At 52.8% G+C, this 19,452-nt stretch overlaps 3 protein-coding genes across 7 annotated transcripts in view; all 3 read right to left on the minus strand.

Annotated features, from left to right (window-relative positions):
* UBOX5 (U-box domain containing 5) overlaps window positions 1-7,444 on the minus strand; it is a 55,244-nt gene extending 47,800 nt beyond the window's left edge. For all 3 annotated transcript variants that reach the window (XM_017872591.1, XM_017872590.1, XM_017872589.1), the window contains exon 1: window positions 7,357-7,444. The gene's annotated coding sequence lies outside the window, so the exon portion shown is untranslated. The remainder of the gene's footprint in view (window positions 1-7,356) is intronic.
* The window catches only part of FASTKD5 (FAST kinase domains 5), a 14,668-nt gene extending 7,218 nt beyond the window's left edge, over window positions 1-7,450 (minus strand). The window contains exon 1 of the mRNA XM_017872587.1: window positions 7,357-7,450. The gene's annotated coding sequence lies outside the window, so the exon portion shown is untranslated. The remainder of the gene's footprint in view (window positions 1-7,356) is intronic.
* A 3,113-nt stretch (window positions 7,451-10,563) lies between these two features.
* LZTS3 (leucine zipper tumor suppressor family member 3) overlaps window positions 10,564-19,452 on the minus strand; it is a 13,267-nt gene continuing 4,378 nt past the window's right edge. For 2 of the 3 annotated variants that reach the window (XM_017872596.1, XM_017872593.1), the window contains exons 2-5: window positions 15,692-16,255; window positions 14,606-15,283; window positions 13,423-14,286; window positions 10,564-13,089 (exon numbers count right to left, since the gene is read on the minus strand). In XM_017872596.1, coding sequence (XP_017728085.1) covers window positions 12,391-13,089; window positions 13,423-14,286; window positions 14,606-15,064 — 2,022 coding nt within the window. In that variant the 5' untranslated portion in view covers window positions 15,065-15,283; window positions 15,692-16,255 and the 3' untranslated portion in view covers window positions 10,564-12,390. Of the gene's footprint in view, window positions 13,090-13,422; window positions 14,287-14,605; window positions 15,284-15,691; window positions 16,256-16,663; window positions 17,956-19,452 lie in introns of those variants that run through there. The other variant, XM_017872594.1, reaches the window with a different exon arrangement.

Consider the following 19,452-nt stretch of genomic DNA (forward strand, 5'->3'; position numbering starts at 1 on the left):
TTTTTTTTGAGACGGAGTCTCGCTCTGTCGCCCAGGCTGGAGTGCAGTGGCCGGATCTCAGCTCACTGCAAGCTCCGCCTCCCGGGTTTACGCCATTCTCCTGCCTCAGCCTCCCAAGTAGCTGGGACTACAGGCACCCGCCAACTCGCCCGGCTAGTTTTTTGTATTTTTTAGTAGAGACGGGGTTTCGCCGTGTTAGCCAGGATGGTCTCGATCTCCTGACCTCGCGATCCACCCGTCTCGGCCTCCCAAAGTGCTGGGATTACAGGCTTGAGCCACCGCGCCCGGCCTCATATGACTCTTTTAATCCCCATATTATTGATGAGAAAGAGACCACAAGATTAAGAAACCTGCCAAAAGTTATACAGCCAAGGGATTGAGTGGAGCCTAATACTAAAGACTGTCTGACTCCCAAGCCCACATTATTGGTGGACTAGAGACACAAGAATGAGTGTCAGGAAACACAGGTTCGAGGGGCAGTATGGGGTGGGATGGCTGAACAATCAATGGTCTTCTAGGATTTCCAGGTCCCAGGGAGCTGGAGGGTTAGAACTAGGTAAGCCTGAAAGTCCCTTCCACCTCTAACAGTCTAGGATTCTACCACTATGGTTTATACTGCAGGTTGAGTATCCCTTGTCCAAAATGCTCGAGACCAGAAGTGTTTCAGATTTTAAATTTTTTCAGTTTTTGGACTATGTGCTTTATACTTACCAGTGAGCATTCCAAATTCAAAAATCCAAAATCCAAAAAAGTCCAATGATTTTTTTTTGAGTATCATGTTGGTGCTCAGAAAGTTTCAGATTTTGGAGCATTTTGGATTTTGGAGTTTCAGGTTTGGAATGCTCAACCTGTACTTTAAAAAAGAACAAAGAGAAGACCTCAAAGGCTGAAATCTACATGAAGCAAAGAGTTTGCGGGATGCTCCAGGATCAAAGTAAAGAGAGCTACCACAATTGAAGACCTGAAAGTCGGCAGTAGAGATATGGGATCCAGAAACTAGGGTTCAATACAGAGAAGCAAAGGGAAACCCCAGGAAACAGGTGAAGGAAGATCCCAGGACAAGAGCTGTGAACAGACATAAAGAGCAACCAGCTCATGCTGGATGACACAGACAGTATCCAGGAGAGGAGAATCATATTTCTACCGGATCATCTGGGCACGAACAAGAGATAAGGAGACAAAAAGCCATGCTAATAAAAACAGTAACAAAAATTATTAATGCCAGGGAAGACAAAAAAGTTATACAAGATAGAATATGTTACCACAGGCAGGATGCAACAGCCCATTCCTGTAATCATAGTACTCTGGGAGGCCAAAGTGAGAAGATCACTTGAGGCCAGGAGTTTGAGATCAGCCTGGGCAATGTAGTGAGACCCCCACCTCTACAAAATATTTAGAAATTAGCCAAGCCTGGTGGCACACACCTGTGGTCCTAGCTACTCAGGCGGTAGAAGTGGGAAAATCGCTTGAGCCCAAAAAGTAAAGGCTGCAGTGAGCTGTGATCCTGCTATGGCAGGGTGACACAGAGAGACCCTGTCTCAAAAAATAAATAAATAAAAAGAATAAAGAAAATATTAGTATATCATACTCCCTATTCAGTTGAGAATAATACTAACATAGTTTTATTAACATAAATCTTGATATTAGCCTAACCAAAAATTATGAGCAAACTGTACTGGGAGGATCAAGTGAGAAGAGGAGGAGTAGGGGGAGGTTGATGATACAAGAGACCTAGAGCCTCAAAGTCCATAATAAAAAAGTACAATCGGCCAGGTGTGGTGGCTCACAACTGTAATCCCAATATTTTGGAAGGCTGAGGCAGGAGGATCACTTGAGGCCAGGAGCTTGAAACCAGCCTGGGGAACAGAGTAAGACCCTGTCTCTATGAAAAGTAAAGAAAACAGTCAGGCATAGCGGGATGCACCTGTAGTCCCAGCTACTCAAGAGGCTGAGGTTGGAGGACAGCTTGAGCCCAGGAATTCAAGGTTGCAGTGAGCTATGATCATGCCACTGCACTCCAGCCTGGGCAACACAGCAAGACTCTGCCTCCAAAAAAAAAAAAGAAGAAAGAAATCAAGAAATAGCAACACAAATGTGTTACTTAGAAATACAGTGGTGGCCGGCTGGGCGTGGTCGCTCACGCCTGTAACCCCAGCACTTTGGGAGGCTGAGGTGGGCAGATCACGAGGTCAGGAGTTCGAGACCAGCCTGACCAACATGGCAAAACCCTGTCTCGACTAAAAATATAAAAATTAGCCAGAAGTGCTGGTGCACACCTGTAATCCCAGCTACTCGGGAGGCTGAGGCAGGAGAATCGCTTGAACCTGGGAGGCAGAGGTTGCAGTGAACAGAGGTGGTGCCACTGTACTCCAGCCTGGGCGACAGAGCAAAACACTGTCTCAAAAAGAAAAAAAAAAGAAAAAGAAAAAAGAAATAGAGTAATGGCCAGGAGCAGTGGATCACACCTGTAATCCCAGCACTTTGGGTAGCTGAGGTGGGCGGACTGCTTGAGTCCAGGAGTTCTAGACTAGCGTGGGCAACATGGTGAAACCCTGTCTCTACTAAAAATACAAAAATTAGGCTGGGCACAGCGGCTCAAGTCTGTAATCCCAGCAGTTTGGAAGGCTGAGGCAGGAGGATCACTTGAGGTCAAGAGTTTGAGACCAGCCTGTCCAACATGACGAAACCCCATCTCTACTAAAAATACAAAAAATTAGCCAGGTGTGGTGGCAGGCACCTGTAATCCCAGCTACTCAGAAGGCTGAGGCAGGGGAATCACTTGAACCTGTGAGGCAGAGGTTGTGGTGAGCCAAGGTCACACCACTGCACTCCAGTCTGGGCAACAGAGCGAGACTCCATCTCATAAAAAAAAGTGTGGGGGGAGAAAACTATTATTTAGTGCTACAAGCTCTATTGAACTATTTGACTGTTTAAACCATGTACATGTACAATTTTGACAAAAATTAAATTTACAAAATGCAGGAATTATCAAGATATTATGGTATTGTTCAAGATAATGAATGGAGAAAGTAACTTAATGGATAAGGAAAATATTGAAAAGTTATTTTTAGTGCAAGCACTTTCTACTATCTAATAACTTCTTTAAAGATGTTCAATAACAGAAATGATAACAAAATAAGGAATCTTAGAGGCATGAAGGGCCAACCTGCAAATGGTAAACAGTGGCTACTTATTCTTTTCACCATGCAACATTTACAGTAACTCTATAGAAACCATATCTATATATACAGGTCTGAAATAGAGCCGCTTCAGAAGTTGGCCTTGAGTACTATCCAGAAGGAAAGAAAAACAAGGAAGAGACGGAAGCAGCAGAGAAGAACAGTAGGGAGAAAAGACACTGCAAAGAAGAAGCAGTCAGGATGACCAGATAGGGAAAACATACCTGAAAAGATTAGTTCCTCCTTACTCAAGGATTCTCTGAAAATTCATAAGAAAGCTAGAAAGGGAACACTATGATATGCTCAGTCAATTAACTCCTGACTTTTTTTTTTTTTTTTTTTTGAGATAGAGTCTTGCTCTGTTGCCCAGGCTGGAGTGCAGTGGCGTGATCTCAGCTCACTGCAACCTCTGTCTCCCAGGTTAAGTAATTCTCCTGCCTCAGCCTCCCAAGTAGCTGAGACTATAGGCTCACGCCAACATGCCTAGCTAATTTTTTGTGTGTGTATTTTTTGGTAGAGACAGCGTTTTGCCATGTTGGCCAGGCTGGTCTCGAACTCCTGGCCTCAAGTGATCTGCCTGCCTCGGCATCCCAAAGTACTGAGAGTACAGGCGGAAGTCACCACGCCCGGCCTGACTCTTTCAATAAAGGTCAAAGATACCTGATATGATTTCACAAAACTCCTTTCCTAGTTTAAGTGCCCCAAGTATACCTTTCTCCCCTTTAGGGGGCCTAACAAAACAGAGTAGAGCCTCAGAGACCCCTGAACCCTGTCAGTTCCAAAAGGCAATGCCCAAACCTCACTGAATGATGTGATTTCACAAGACTGAGGAACCTTACCTTTCTCCCTTCCACATACAGGTCTGAGCAAGGCCGAATAGCTTCATTTTAAACTAGAGTCTAGAAGTTAGAGGACGGGGACCAGGCAGAGGAAGGAATCCTGTTAACTGTAGACTGAGTATATGACACCTTAAACACATACAATTTACCAGTCACCAGATCTGATCCCTCAATTCTAACACTTTTCCTTTCTATGTTCCAATAAAATTGTCACAAATAAATGAACACTCCAACCCCATTCTTGTCTCAGCAAATAATTTGTTGAGCAACCTTGAGAATTAAAAAGGCAAAAAAACTGGCTAAGCAGGTGGCTCATGACCATAATCCCAGCACTTTGGGAGGCCGAGGCGGGCAGATCACATGAGGCCAGGAGTTCAAGACCAGTCTGGGCAACATGGCGAGACCCTGTCTCTACCAAAAAAAAAAAAAGGCAAAGAACCCGAACTTTCTCTAGGTGCTGAGGGTCTCCTGCTGAGAATCTCCAAAACTTCAAAGCCCCTAGTGAGGGCTTAGAGACTGGCAATAAGGCCCTTAGCTGTTAATGTAGATGTTAACTGGGCTGGACTCTTCTGTGTTTCTGTTTCCACACAGCAGCAGGACTTCTGAGAGAGTAGTCTACCAGTACTGTGAAGGTGAGGCACTAGTGGAAAGGTGTTTAGGTCAAGTTCAGTGTCACTCGTAGGTCTAAACCAAACTAAAATTATTTAATCTAGCAATCCATCCCTTCCTCTTTGTTCTAGACTCCATGCTGATAGGAGAAAAAACAGCACATCGCAATCATCTGTGAAACTTTTCCAGCCACACAGCCCTCCCCCTTCTCTTCTAAGACTCTGCTATTCCTCTATCAGAATGGCAAGAAGCATGTGGGTAGATACAGTATGACTAAGCCCTATAGATGATTCTGTTAGAGCTACTGCTTTTAAAGGGTTTCATAAAACCCTGTCTTTAGAAAACCTCTCCACATAACAACAGGGAGTAGGCACTCATGTCCTCTCAGCCCATCTAAATGGGACTTCTAGAGGAATTACAAAATCCAGGCAGGTAAAGAGAAGTAGCTGCATGAACACAGTCATCATAAGAGAAAATTCCCAAATAAATGGCCCAAGTACAGCTCAATAAACACTTGGTTTTATCTGCTTTTACAATTTGCAAGGCTGTATAGTACAGTATTTCAGAAGGAGTTTCAGAATTCTTTTGTTTTTTTCAGATAGGGTCTCACTCCGTTGTTCAGTCTGGAGGGCAGTGGTGCAATCTCGGCTCACTGCATCCTCAACCACCGCCCCCCACCTCTCACCCACCCACCCCACCAGGCGAGGATCGCTCAAGGATCTCAAGCGATCCTCTTATCTCAGCCTCCTAAGTAGCTTGGACTACAAGTGCGCCACCTCGCCTGGCTACATTTTGGATTTTGTTTTGTGTTTTTTTTTTTTTTTTTTTTCCTGTAGAGACAGGTTTTCCCTATGTTGCCCCCAGGTTGGTCTCGAACTCCTGGGCTCAAGTAATCCTTCCACTTCGGCCTCCCAAAGTGCTGGGATTACAGGCATGAGCCACTGCACCTGACCTTAGAATTGTTTTACATCAAAGTTGACTCATTCACATGATGAGCGACAAGGCCTTATTAGGGACTAAAAAAATAAACCAATGGATGGGGAAGAAAATCATACTAATAAACATTAGACCTGCATAACTGCCAAAGGCCTCACTTTTTTTTTTTTTTTTTTTGAGACGGAGTCTCGCTCTGTCGCCCAGGCTGGAGTGCAGTGGCCGGATCTCAGCTCGCTGCAAGCTCCACCTCCCGGGTTTACGCCATTCTCCTGCCTCAGCCTCCCGAGTAGCTGGGACTACAGGCGCCGCCACCTCGCCCGGCTAGTTTTTTGTATTTTTTTAGTAGAGACGGGGGTTCACCGTGTTAGCCAGGATGGTCTCGATCTCCTGACCTCGTGATCCGCCCGCCTCAGCCTCCCAAAGTGCTGGGATTACAGGCTTGAGCCACCGCGCCCGGCCCAGGCCTCACTTTTTAAGTTACGTTATGCAGCACAGAATCTTCAGATTTTATTTATTTATTTATTTGTTTATTTATTTATTTATTTATTTGAGACGGAGTCTCGCTCTGTCGCCCGGAGTGCAGTGGCGCCATCTCGGCTCACTACACGCTCTATCTCCCGGGTTCACGCCATTCTCCTGCCTCAGGCTCCCGAGTAGCTGGGACTACAGGCGCCCGCCACCACGCCCAGCTAATTTTTTTGTATTTTTAGTAGAGACGAGGTTTCACCGTATTAGCCAGGATGGTCTCGATCTCCTGACCTCATGATCTGCCTGCCTCGGCCTCCCAAAGTGCTGGGATTACAGGCGTGAGCCACCTCGCCAGGCCCAGATTTTATTTTAGTCTACCAGGTAGTAGCAAATTATCCGAGGACTTGCTCAAGACCATTCAGGTCAGTGAGCTGCAGAATCTAGTTCTGGAAAGGCGGCCATTCTTACTATTCACAGTGTAGAAAATGTGAATTCAGATTCCAGCAGCAACAAACGACTGGAGCACAAAACGTCAGCCACAGTTGGTGCCAACGCAGCTGGCTATCAGCTTCACGGGATGAAGCACTGTCCAAGGGTCTGATCAGTGAAGCATCACCCGAGACTGATGAACATAGCTGATATGAGGGGACCCAAAGTTCCCTGAGCCAAGACAGAAGAGCTGTGTCACGGTTTGCACAGAAAGAGAAAGAGCAACTATTCTTACCCATGGAAAGAAAAAGGGAGAAGGCCATCAATACTACCCTTAGGCTTCTGCAACCAAAAACTGCTAAAAATGGGGCGAAAGTATACATTCTATCATACTGATGTTTACTGAAGACTCCGCATTACAAATGCTAAGCAACATACTGTAGGGCCTTGCTACTCAGTGTGTGGTCTGCGCCCCAGAGACTTCAGCCTCGTCCGGAAGCTAGTTAGGAACACAGTATCTCAGGCCCCACCCCAGACCTACAGAATCAGAATCTCTAAGCGATTCGCATGCACATCAAAGTGTGATGAGAGGCGCGGCAGAATATCTAACTACATTCTCATAACAGCACAGTGAGGTAAGTACTGTTACGATCTCCATTTCACAGAGGGAAAAAAACAAGGGTCAGATAAGCCCCTTGCCAAAGATCACAAACTCAGGAGCAGCGAGAGTCACTGAAGTTCTCACCACAGTCAGGCCTGCGAGAGGCAATCCCAACCCCGGCCAAGAGCTGAATAAGGCCTCGGTGCGTGTCAGCCTTGGGCCGGCCAGGAGGACAGGAGGCACAGGCCAAGACCCAGGACGGTCGTGAACGCGGGAAGCGGCCGCCGCCACTCACCTGATCCTCCTGAAGGTGGGCGCCGCAACACCAAACCGGGGACGCAGCGTGCGGTGGCAGCGGCGGCGACAGCGGCGGCGACACAGACACTCTCTCCCCTAGTGGGCCTCACAGCCCCACTTCCGGCCAACTGCCCGCTACTTCCGCCTGCTGCGCGAGTAACGGATGCGGCCGAGGCTCAAAAGACTCTGTCAGCGTTTCCCAAGGACATTTTCCACTGGAGGACGTTGTTGAGGAGACAGGGGAGTCTAGGACCTGCAGAGGAAAACCACTTTCCTGAATGGATCGCTCTAGAAGTCATTAAGCAGCTTAGTCCCGGCGCGGTGGCTCACGCCTGTAATCCCAATACTTTGGAAGGCCAAGGCGGGCGGATCACCTGAGGTCAGGAGTTCGAGACCAGCCTGGCCAAGGTGGTGAAACTCAGTCTCTATTAAAAATACAGGCCAGGCGGCCGGGCGCGGTGGCTCAAGCCTGTAATCCCAGCACTTTGGGAGGCCGAGACGGGCGGATCACAAGGTCAGGAGATCGAGACCATCCTGGCTAACACAGTGAAACCCCGTCTCTACTAAAATACAAAAAAAAAAAAACTAGCCGGGCGAGGTGGCGGTCGCCTGTAGTCCCAGCTACTCCGGAGGCTGAGGCTGAGGCAGGAGAATGGCGTAAACCCGGGAGGCGGAGCTTGCAGTGAGCTGAGATCCGGCCACTGCACTCCAGCCTGGGCGACAGAGCGAGACTCCGTCTCAAAAAATAAAAAATAAAAATACAAAAATACAAAAAAATACAAAAATTAGCCAGGTGTGGTGGCGCATGCCTATAATCCAGCCTGGAGATTTCTCTGGAAGCAGGAGAGTCGCTTGAACCCTGGAGGTGGAGGTTGCAGTGAGCCGAGATATCGCTACTGTACTCCAGCTCTGGGCCACAAAGTAAGACTCCATCTCAAAAAAAAAAAGTAAGTAGCTTAGACACAGGTTGGAATCTGAGGATCACCACTCAGGGTTTTATGGCCTTGGGGAAGTCACACAAATTCATTCTTATTATATTATTATTATTATTTTCATAGAGGTGGAGGTGGCAGTGTCTTCCTATGTTGCCCAGGCTAGTCTCAAACTCCTGGGCTCATGCAGTACTCCCGCCTCAGCCTCCCAAAGTGCTGGGATTACAGGTATGAGCCATCGCACCCAGCTCACATAAATTCTCTAAGCCTGTACAGTGATAAAAACAATACATGTATTTATTTTATTTTATTTATTTATTTACTTATTTTTGAGACAGAGTCTTACCCCATTGCCCAGGCTGGAGTGCAATGGTGAAACCACGGCTCACTGCAGCCTCAACCTCCTGGGTTCAAGTGATCCTCCTGCCTCAGCCTCCTGAGTAGCTAAGACCACAGGCATGCACCACCACACCTGTCTAATTTTAACAATGCATCGGTCGGGCATGGTGGCTCACAGCTGTAATCCCTGGTGTTTGAGAACAGCCTGGCCAACATGGTGAAACCTTGTCTCTACTAAAAATACAAAAAACATTAGCTGGGCGTGGCAGCAGGCGCCTGTAACCCCAGCTACTTGGGAGGCTAAGGCAAGAGAATCACTTGAACGCAGGAGAGGTTGCAGTGAGCTGAGATTGCACCACTGCACTCCAGCCCGGGCGACAGTGAGACTCCATCTTTAAAAAAAAAAAAAAATGCAGGTATAATAGAGATGTATCCGTAAAGTGTTCCCAGGAAAAGAGCTAGTGACATGATGGATAGATGAGCCTGCTGAGAGAAATAGATGTGGAGCTGGAGGCCAGAGCCATGGAGCATGAGCCAGGGCGACTCTCCACCACCCTAAGAAGGAGGGCTGGATCCTACTGGGTACATATACTGACACACCTGTCAGTACAGGTACCTAGACAAGAAAGAGACTCTACTAAGCCTCTACCTATCAGAAAGGCCTGGCCCCAGGCTGCCATTCCTGAGGGCACTTGAGATATGCTGATCAGGGTCTTCATATCCTGTCAATGCCTTGGCTCTACCAGTCCACACCTCCTCAGGGGGGTGAAGGAGAGCTGAGAAATCGTGCTCCCTCCAGGGCACTATCCTTTCGGGAAGACAAAATCAATGTAGGGAGAACACGTCCCTGCAAGGAGGGGCAAGCCTGGCATCCCAACTCCTGATCTCTGGAGACAGCGCTGTTTGAATATCTGGAGCCCCAGACCGCAGACACCACTGCTTAGGGAGGGTTCTCTCACTCAGGCCATACCAGGGCAAACACTATTCATTGTTATGACTCTGTCCTTGCCAGTAGAACCCAAAGAAAGCACAGCGCCTACCCCCAAGGAATGAACCATGTTTGTTCCCAGGCAGCCATGACAATCCTGTTTCTCTTTGTAATGCTCAATTTCCCATTCTCCCTTGAAGTGGGAGGAGCATGTGACTCATTTCTGGCCAACAGGACTTAAAGGGAAGGGTCCTGGGAGGGCTCTGGGAAAGCTTTTACTTTCATAATAAAGTGGGGCAGCCTCAATGCCTTCATGGAGCTGTGGCAGCCACTTTGTGGTAAGCATGCTAAGGATGGGACAGTGGGAGGATGAAAATCTAGGTCCCCGATGATCCAACAACCATGACACCTACCTCCAGATTTCTTGTCAGGTTGGGGAAAAATAAACCACTCTTTGAGGTCCTTTGTGTTACTTACAACAGAATGCATTCTTGATTGTGGTGCTTTGAGAGGATGACAGAGGAACTGTTGTAAAGGGAAGCTCTCTGCTGTGCAGCACGCTTGGGTCCCTTTTGCCTTTGGGGCTTCACCATTAATTGCAAACCTATTCCCAGTCTTCACTTCTATCCATTCAGCTCGCAAACATCCACCAGTTGCTGTATGGCGGCTTAGACGACCGCAGGCTGCATCTAGCTGTCCTGCATCATCTGCTTTCTGGCTAGCAGCTTAGTGTCCAGATTCTGAGCTGGAACGAGCTTGAAACCCCTTTGACAACAGTGTGAGCTGAAGAGAAAGCCCCACTGGGCAGATACGTGGCACCACAACTCTTCCCAGGCAACGTGGCAGAGCTTGGGCTTTGGGCCAACCTCCTAGCACAGCCCAGTGAGCACCTCCAGTCTCATGCCTCCTCTGGGAAATCTGTTTACTCCAGCTTTGCCTCCATCCCCCACCTGGGCCTCACCTCCCACACCTGCAAAGACACAAACAGGCCAAAGAATACCACTCGAGAGGCTTTTTCCATTTTATTTCTTTGGGAAAGGAAAACAAAAAGTCTTTCCATCACATATGGTAGAGATATATATTTATATATATTTATATATAATTTCTTTTGTGGTTGGACGTCCCAAAGCTGAGTCTGTTCATATTTTTTTCTATTTTTTTCTTACTAATGCCTTCTCTTCTCCCTGCCCCTGTGGCCTAGGCCCAGGTTCTAGGGCAGGTGCAGTGAGGGGTGAATGGAATGGGCAGTGGTTGCCAGGATGGCCTCCCACCCAGCTCAGAGACCTGGTGAGGACCATCCAGAACGGCTGTGCAAAGGGTCAGAGGCCACACAGAGGGGCACTCATGTTTTTGTGGGGGATGCACAGCTCATTAAACAGTCACCAGTCATGGGAGGAGGCTGGTCAGGGGCTAGGGGACTTGCTCACAGTAGTTGCCAGCTCTCTCCACCTTGCCCCCCAAAACTCAGTCTTGGGGGTGGGAGGAAGAGAGAGTGAAAAAGAGAGAAATACAAGGGCTGAGGGCCAAGCCTCCTCCAATTTTTATTGCTGGTGAATTAGAAATTTGCTTTTCTCTTCCTGTCTTGGGGAGATGGACTCTGAGAGGGCCCCAAGAGAAGTAGCTGACGTCGGCTGACCTAATCCCTCATGCCAGGCCTACCCTGGGTAGATGCTGAGCCACCTTAGGGCACCAGGAACCTCTCAGGTCAGCCTTGTTCTTCAAGGGCAATCACATCCAACTCTCCCCCCGCCCCCAAAACAAGGGCCTCCGGCTCAGACTGGGGCCAATGGAGCTGGGAAGTGGGCAGTGCACCAAAAGTCAAGCAGAATTTTCTACTGGAAGAAAAGGTGAGACTTTGGGGAAGAGGCTGCCTAGGAAGATGATGTGCTGAGCATGAAAGCAGAAAGAGGCTGGGGGAATAGAGTGCGGGAAGACATCGCAGACACTCATCTGACCTCAGAAACTGGGTGAGGAGAGTGCCTGAGAGGCAGGTAGTACTTAATAGCTGTATTAGAGCCGGACAGTGGCCCTGGGTGTGGGGTCAGCCAAGCAGATAGGGCTCTTGCCCTACGGGATCCTGGCCAGAAGGGCGAGGGTAGAGCCGAGAAGCCATCAGGCAACCCTTTCCAAGAACAGGAGGACAGATCTTCCCTGGGTGCCAGACTTCCAGGCCCAGTCCTCCCCTCCCACAACACACACACAGGGACACACACTCACGACCAGGCCAGGCTCTGAGGCCTGAGCCCAAGAGATCTTGGGGGGAGGGGCTGGGCAGGTAGCCCTCTCAACCAAAGGCAGGCCATCTGCTCCCACTTGTCCTGCCAATCTGCCCAGGGAGGGAGAGCACTGTAGGAGGGAGAGAGGTCTGGAGCCCAGGGTCTGTCAGTCTCAGCAAACCCCGTGCAGGCCCCCTCAGGTTCCATGGCCTAGGACGTGAGCACAGAGAGCATCACTGGACACAGAGTGGCCAACAGTAGCAGCCCTGACCCCCAGAAGGACTGGGGCACCTTATGGCACTGCAGGCCTGCTGCCTCCATCTCCAACAAGGGGGTGCCAAGAAAGGGAGCATGACTCCCCACCACCTAGGATTGCCCCTGCTCATACTGCCCTCCCCCTATTCCCTCCTTTTAGGAGGGTCCAAGTGGGCTGCCACGGGGGCAGTGCTGGAGCTGGAAGGGCAGGTGGGGAGGGAGGAACCTGGTCACAGCTGCTTAGAGAACCTCTTTGGTCTGGGGATACGGGGTCTATGGGGAAGAGAGATGGAGGGTAGGGGACACTGGGAACTCTGGCCTTTTGACAGGACATTTGTCAAAAGGCCGAGTGCCCAGGTCGATCAGATTTCTGTGGACTCAATGCGCTCGAGGCGGGAGGGGGTCCAGGCCTTCTTCTCCTCGCCATGCTGGGGAGTGGGCGTGCTTGCACCCCCTGCAGCCCCACGCTCCCGCAGTCGGCGCTCCAGCTGCTGGTTGCGCTGGTACATCTCCACGTAGCTCAGCTGCAGCTGCTTCTGGTACTCGATCACCTTCTCCTTCTCCTCCAGCCACACGCGGCGCTCCTCGGCGAAGCTGGCACCCTGGCGCTCCCGGGCCCGCCGCTCAGCCGCCAGCTCGGCTTGCAGCCGCCCCACCTCCCGCCGCAGGGCCCGCGTCCCGCTCTCCCCACCAGCCTCCGCCTCCCCGTCCACGGAAACCAAGGAGGCGGCAGCAGCCACCCCGGCCTGACGGCGCATCTTAGCCTCGTCGCTCTCGCAGGTGGCCAAAGCATCCTGTGGCTCGGCCGGGTCCACGGGGGTCAGCGCCGGCTTGAGGCAGGCAGCAGGCAGCTCGCCCTCGCCCAGCTCCAGGCTGGCCTGCTTGCTGCTGAAGGAGTCCCGCAGGCTGAGCAGCTGCTCCTCCTTCTCCCGGAGCGAGGCCCGGCCTTCCCGCAGCTGTGAGCGCAGTCCCACGATCTCACTCAACTTCTGCGACACATCCGCCTGCGAATCCTTCAGCTGCTGCTTCAGGAGGGAGATCTCACCAGCCTTCTGGCACACCTGGGCAGGAACAGGTGAGAGGAGAAGCCAGGTAAAGGCAGAGCTCTACTCACCCCAACCCAGCTACCAGATCTGGAGCCGGGTCACCAAGCTCCCCGGGGCTGCTGGCTCAGCTCCTCATCAGCCGAGGCACCCGGTTACCTGCCTGGACTCAAGATGGACGTGTCTCACCCAGGGGATGGCCTCTGGTCCTCACAGGCACTGCCAGTTGATTTTGTCCCCCCTGCTCCTTTCACCACCCCCCACCCCATGATAGTGAGGGGCAACTGCTCTGGGGTTTCCCAGAGGGACAGAAGGGAGGCAGAGGGGGAGGCCTAGATCTCCAGCCCGCACCTCCCACTTAGTTTCCTCCATCCGGGGCAGGAAGTCGGCCTGCTCCTTCTGGCAGGCGGCCACCTTGTCCTCCAGCTCTTCCCGCTGCCGCATCAGCCGGGCTGCCTCCTCCTGCAGCTGCTTCTTGTCCTGCTGCAGACGCAGCACCTGCAGCTGTAGGCCCTGCTGGGCACGCTGGGCACGGCGGGCCACCTGCTGTAGCTTCCCACTGCAGCCCTGCCGCAGCTCAGCCAGCTCCCGCTCCCACGCCTTCTGACGCTCCTCCAGTACCTGGGCCACGGCCGCCTCGCTCTGCTCCAGGCTGCGCCGCAGAGCTGCCACCTCCTGCTCCTTCTCCCACAGGCGCTCCTCCAGCTCCTGGATGAGTGCACTGGGCGAGGGCGGTGAGCAGGCCGCGAAAGGCAGGCCTCCACCTCCACCCTCCCCAGAGCCCAGGTGGCCTGGCCGCCCCATGGATGACGATGACCCACTCTTGCTGGAGGCCCGTCCACTATCAGAGGTCCCCAGGTCCTGGTAGCCCGACCCCCCACCGCTGCTGCCGCCACTACCACTACCATAGCTGGCAGTGCCAATGCGGTTAATGTGGCTGGTGGAGGCACTGAGGGGCGCCAGGTGCTGGCTGTAGCTGGAGCTGTAGGTGGGCAGGCTCGTGAGGGAGTTCCGGCCTGAGTCTGAGAGGCCACTCCCACTCCCACCCGCTGGAGTCATGGTCCGGGACTTTTCCAGTCCGCCTTTGAGGCCACCAGGGCCCTGTCGTCCCTCAGGAGTCCCATTGGTCTGCGGGGGGCACAAATTCTGCATGGAGTGGAAATTCTTGGGTACCACAGGCTTGAAGGCCGATGGCCGGACTAGTGGTTCTGAGCACTGTAGGAAAGGCAGGGAGGGACTGGGCATCAGGATGAGGCCTTGGGCTTGGCCCAGGCTCTTCCCTCTGGCCAAGACTTGTCCAGACCCACCTCCCACCCCTACTGGATCTCCATCCTGAGGTCCCCCATCTGGGGTTCTACCTCATGGCTCCCCAGCGCCAGATCTCTGTCCTTGATCCACCCGCTAGACTTGGCCCCAGGTCCCCAGTCCATGACTCCCCAGCCCAGCCTCCATCCTGCCCCCACAACCCAACCTCCAAGAAGGCCCACTTTGCCTTCCTCTCTGGGTTGCCTCCCACCCCCAGAAAAAGGCTGACCTGGTCTAGCTTGCCAGAGGTGGCCAGGAGCTTGGGTGGGTGGCTGGGCTCACGATATTGTGGTGGCGCTTTGTCACTGCCACCACTGCTGCTGCTGCCACCGCTACTGCCAACCACGTTGCCACAGACATCGGTGTGGTCACTGCCCCGCAGATCACCATTGAGGTAGAGGGAGTTGGCGAGACCCTTGTCCTCTGAGGGGTAGCGGCCTGGCCTCTCCCTGCTGGCCCCACTGCCACTGCCTCGAGTGCCAGGGAAACTGCCCTGGCTGCCCCCACCCCCTGTGCGGGTACCCACGTTCTTCATGGCAAATTCCTGGGCATGGGCCACCCCACTGCCCACGCTACCCATGGCCAGGCGAGGGTCCGGGGGTCCAAGCTCGGAGGGCCGTGGGGCAAAGGCCAGGAGAGGATCCCGCCCTGGGTCAGCGCGCACAGGCAGTGTCTCCAGCTTCGCCATGACTAAGCCAGGGGGGCACTGTGGGCACAGGTAGGAAGGCAGAAATAGGTAAGACCCTACTCCTACTCCCACCACCCCAGCCAAGTCAACCCAGCACCACTCTGCCCCTCAGTGTCCCCTTCCCTACAATGGGTACAAAAAGTCCTCAGGCATCCAAGGTGAAGGAATAGGGCTGGGATAAAAGAGAGAACTTGGGAATGGGGGTTGCCTGTTGCCCACCTNCTGCCCCACCCCTGTGCGGGTACCCACGTTCTTCATGGCAAATTCCTGGGCATGGGCCACCCCACTGCCCACGCTACCCATGGCCAGGCGAGGGTCCGGGGTCCAAGCTCGGAGGGCCGTGGGGCAAAGGCCAGGAGAGGATCCCGCCCTGGGTCAGCGCGCACAGGCAGTGTCTCCAGCTTCGCCATGACTAAGCCAGGGGGGCACTGTGGGCACAGGTAGGAAGGCAGAAATAGGTAAGACCCTACTCCTACTCCCACCACCCCAGCCAAGTCAACCCAGCACCACTCTGCCCCTCAGTGTCCCCTTCCCTACAATGGGTACAAAAGTCCTCAGGCATCCAAGGTGAAGGAATAGGGCTGGGATAAAAGAGAGAACTTGGGAATGGGGTTGCCTGTTGCCCACCTGATAAAGCCCAACCCCCAGGGCTCCATGCACCTAGCCCCCAGCGTTGCTCAGCTCAGCTCAGCATTCCATTCCTAAAATTCTGCGTTAGCCCCACCTCGGCCATGAGCTTCCCAGGCTCAGTGACCCTCTCAACTTTTTGCTGCAACCCCAGAATTTTGGGGTTCTTTATCCTGGGTCTGGGACCCTAATATCTGAACCTCACGGGCTGGGGAAATGGGGTTGGAAGGGAAGAGCAGTACCTGAATCCAACAGGGAACCAACCTCAGAAGTTAGGGGAGGGAGAGAAATACACTCCTATCCAAAATTGAGGGTGGGGGTCCTTCCCAGCCCCCTAACCTAAGGTGTTGCAGTCAGGGCAGAAGTGGAAGCTCACTACCAGCGCAGGCTTCTCTCCTTGCCTTTCCAAAGGGTTGAGGGGCTGACGGGTCCTCAAGCCTGGGACCCTCCGAGGCCCGGTCTGCAGGGGCCATGTGCCTCACTCTCGCAGTCGGGGCTCGGCCCGAACCAGCTGCGCGGCTTTGGAGGGGCCGACTGAGCCATTCCGGACTGCAGTTTTCTCCTCTGCGAAATGGGAGGAATGAAGGACCTACCTTGCGGGGCTGCCGCGTGCCAGGCGCCCCGAGGCGGCAAGCGCCTGAGGAAACGAGAGTCTTGGGGAGGGTGGGTAGGCTGCGTGCATCTGGGTCGCGGGTGGGCGCCGCCAAGGGCACGCCCTGTCCCCCGCGGACGGACGGGGGCCGCGGCTGCAGTAGATGGCAGGCCTGCCCGCCCCAAGGTCTTCCCAGCTTGGCCGCACCGGGTCCCTGGGAAGACAGGGCCCCCTCCCCGGGATCAGTCCTCTGCAGAGGTCCCAGGGCTAGCTAAGACCGGGGCAGGGGACGCAGTGGCGCCAGCTGCTGGCGCTGACGGAGCCTCCCTCCGGGCCTGCGTTTCCCACAGGTGGGCGGGGGGAGGGGAGGGGCCGCGCACCCTGCAGCGCCCCCAAGGATCCTGCGCTTGCCGAACCCCGCTAAGAATTCACTGCCACCAGGAAGACTTCCTGGATTACTCCCCTCTCCCGCTCCCTGTGGACCTTGACCCTGTTCAGCTTACCGTGAAGCCCTCTGAGCCCTTCTGTGGGTGCGCGTCCCCCTCCCCCAAGGCCGGCCCACAGGCACAGGGGGAGCCAGGCCTCGGGTTACCTGTGCTCAGGGAGGCCCTGCTTCCTCGTTCCTTTGTCTCAAGTTCGCACCTGGGAACACCTGCCCCAGAGATCTGCATAATGCAGCCGGGCAGGAGCACCAGGCAGTGTCTGCCTCGGGTTAGACCCTCAAATAAGTGTGTGGGAAATGGAAGGGGGTGCCCTTCAGGCCTTTTCCCACTACACCCTGCATAAACCAGGCAGGGAGCCCTCCTTCCCTATCAAGTTAAGGGGTCCACGTGGCACCCTATGGCCCCACAGACCATCTTCTACCCAGATGCCCAGTTCTAATGCTGTGTCCTTGGCCCAGACAAAGGGAACCTGACAAAACTGTTGTCCTTCAGGAGTCTTCTGGCCCCCACACCAGGAATGAGAGCTCTAGGTTGTTGAAAAGTTCACTACCAAGCCTGTCCACTGTCTTTGTAGAATTCCATACTCAGCATCTGTCCCCACAGGTGTGGAGAAGAGCACTTTGCCACCCTACTCCCTTGGACCTGTCTGTCCCCATAAGCAAGGGCCAGGACTAGGATGAGGACAGAGAGCCAAATGAAGGGTGCAATCAGCAAGTGCACAACCCTGAGAGTGATAGCCTCCTTCCCTTTGTGCCTTGGGTCCCTCTCTGGTCTCACTCTAGTCCATGCTCTGCCTCTATTCCCCAGCATATTCCAGCCTGCTATGCCTCAGCCCCACAAACCCCTCCTACCTTAAGCATGGCCCCCTTCCCTTGCCATATCTGGGTGCAATGTGGGGAGCAGCTGAGGACTGAGAGGATGAAGGCTGAAAGGCCTGAGGCTTGGAACCAGTAGGAAGGCCTGGGCAGGGTTTGGGAAAGAACTGGCAACATTAAATTTCATACAGATGAGGTCAGGCGGTGGGGACAAGGGAGAACTCTGGACTGGACACCAGGGTGGGTGTGACACTCTTAACATGATAGGGCGAGACTACTTGGGGAAAATAGTTGCTTTGGGAAATACCAGAGAAAGATACCTCTCAAGCAGTAAATGGAGGCCAGGCAAGGTGGCTCATGCCTGTAATCCCAGCACTTTGGGAAGCCAAGGTGGGCAGATTACTTGAGGCCAAGTTCAAGACCAGCCTGGCCAACTTGGTGGATCCCCATCTCTACTAAAAATAGAAAAATTAGCTGGGCGTGGTGTGCATTCCTGTAATCCTAGTTACTTGGGAGGCTGAGGCACGAGAATCCCTTGAACCCAGGAGGCAGAGGTTGCAGTGAGCTGTGATTGCACCACTGCACTCCTGCCTGGGTGACAGAGTGAAACTTTGTCTTAAAAAAAAAAAAAAAGAAAAAAGAAAAAAAGCACTAGATGGAGAGAAATTGACATCATCAGTTTTCAAGGGTGCTGAGGGTGGGGGCCAGCACTGGGCCAGGGAGCAAAGCCCCAAAAGTCTGGGAGGCACTCTGGGAGCAGGAAGAAGGCCAGGAGAAGGTGGGCCCTGAAGGCCAAGATTGAGGGGATTCAAGAATATGGGGACAGTTTCCAGTGTCAAAAATAACAGGGCCAGGTAACATTGGGGTTGGAGAGTGTGCTGCAGATTTAGGAGCTGGTCTGAAGACATCACCAATGTCTATGTCAGAATGGTTTCAGAAAAGTGGTACAAGTGCCGGATGCAGTGGCTCACGCTTGTAATCTCAGCACTTTGGGAGGCCAAGGCGGGCAAATCACTTGAGGTCAGGAGTTCGAGACCAGCCTGGCCAACGTGGTGAAACCCCGTCTCTACTAAAAATACAAAAATTTAGCTGGGCATGGGGGTGCACACCTGCAATCCTGGCTACTCAGGAGGTTGAGGTGCGAGAATCACTGGAACCCGGGAGGCAGAAGTTGCAGTGAGCCGAGATCATGCCACTGCACTCCAGCCTGGGAGACAAAGCGAGACTATGTCAAAAAAAAAAAAAAAAAAAATTGGCTGGGGTGGTGGCTCACGCTTGTAATCCTAGCACTTATGGAGGCCCAAGACAGGTGAATCCCCTAAGGTCAGGAGTTCGAGACCAGCCTGACCAACAGGGCAAAACCCTGTCTCTACAAAGAATACAAAAAAATTAGCTGGGTGTGGTGGCGCATGCCTGTAATCTCAGCTACTCAGGAGGCTGAGGTGGGAGAATTGCTTGAACCCAGGATTTGGAGGTTGCAGTGAGCCAAGATCGCGCCACTGCACTCCAGCATAGGTGACAGAGCAAGACTCCCTCTCAAACAAACAAAACAGAACAAAAACGTGGTACAAAACAAAGGCAGTCTACAAGGTTAGAGGAGTGCAGAGAAAGATATGGCAGAGTTCCTGCTAAAAGAGAAGGCAGTCAGGCCAGGCGCGGTGGCTCACTCCTGTAATCCCAGCACTTTGGGAGGCCGAGGCGGGTGGATCATGAGGTCAGGATATCAAGACCATCCTGGCGAACACAGTGAAACCCCGTCTCTACTAAAAATACAAAAAAAGGCCGGGCGCGGTGGCTCAAGCCTGTAATCCCAGCACTTTGGGAGGCCGAGACGGGTGGATCATGAGGTCAGGAGATCGAGACCATCCTGGCTAACACGGTGAAACCCCGTCTCTACTAAAAAATAGAAAA

This window comes from Rhinopithecus bieti, unplaced genomic scaffold (genome assembly GCF_001698545.2).
Source record: "Rhinopithecus bieti isolate Rb0 unplaced genomic scaffold, ASM169854v2 scaffold_7580, whole genome shotgun sequence".
In the NCBI taxonomy this organism is placed as follows: Eukaryota; Metazoa; Chordata; class Mammalia; order Primates; family Cercopithecidae; genus Rhinopithecus; species Rhinopithecus bieti.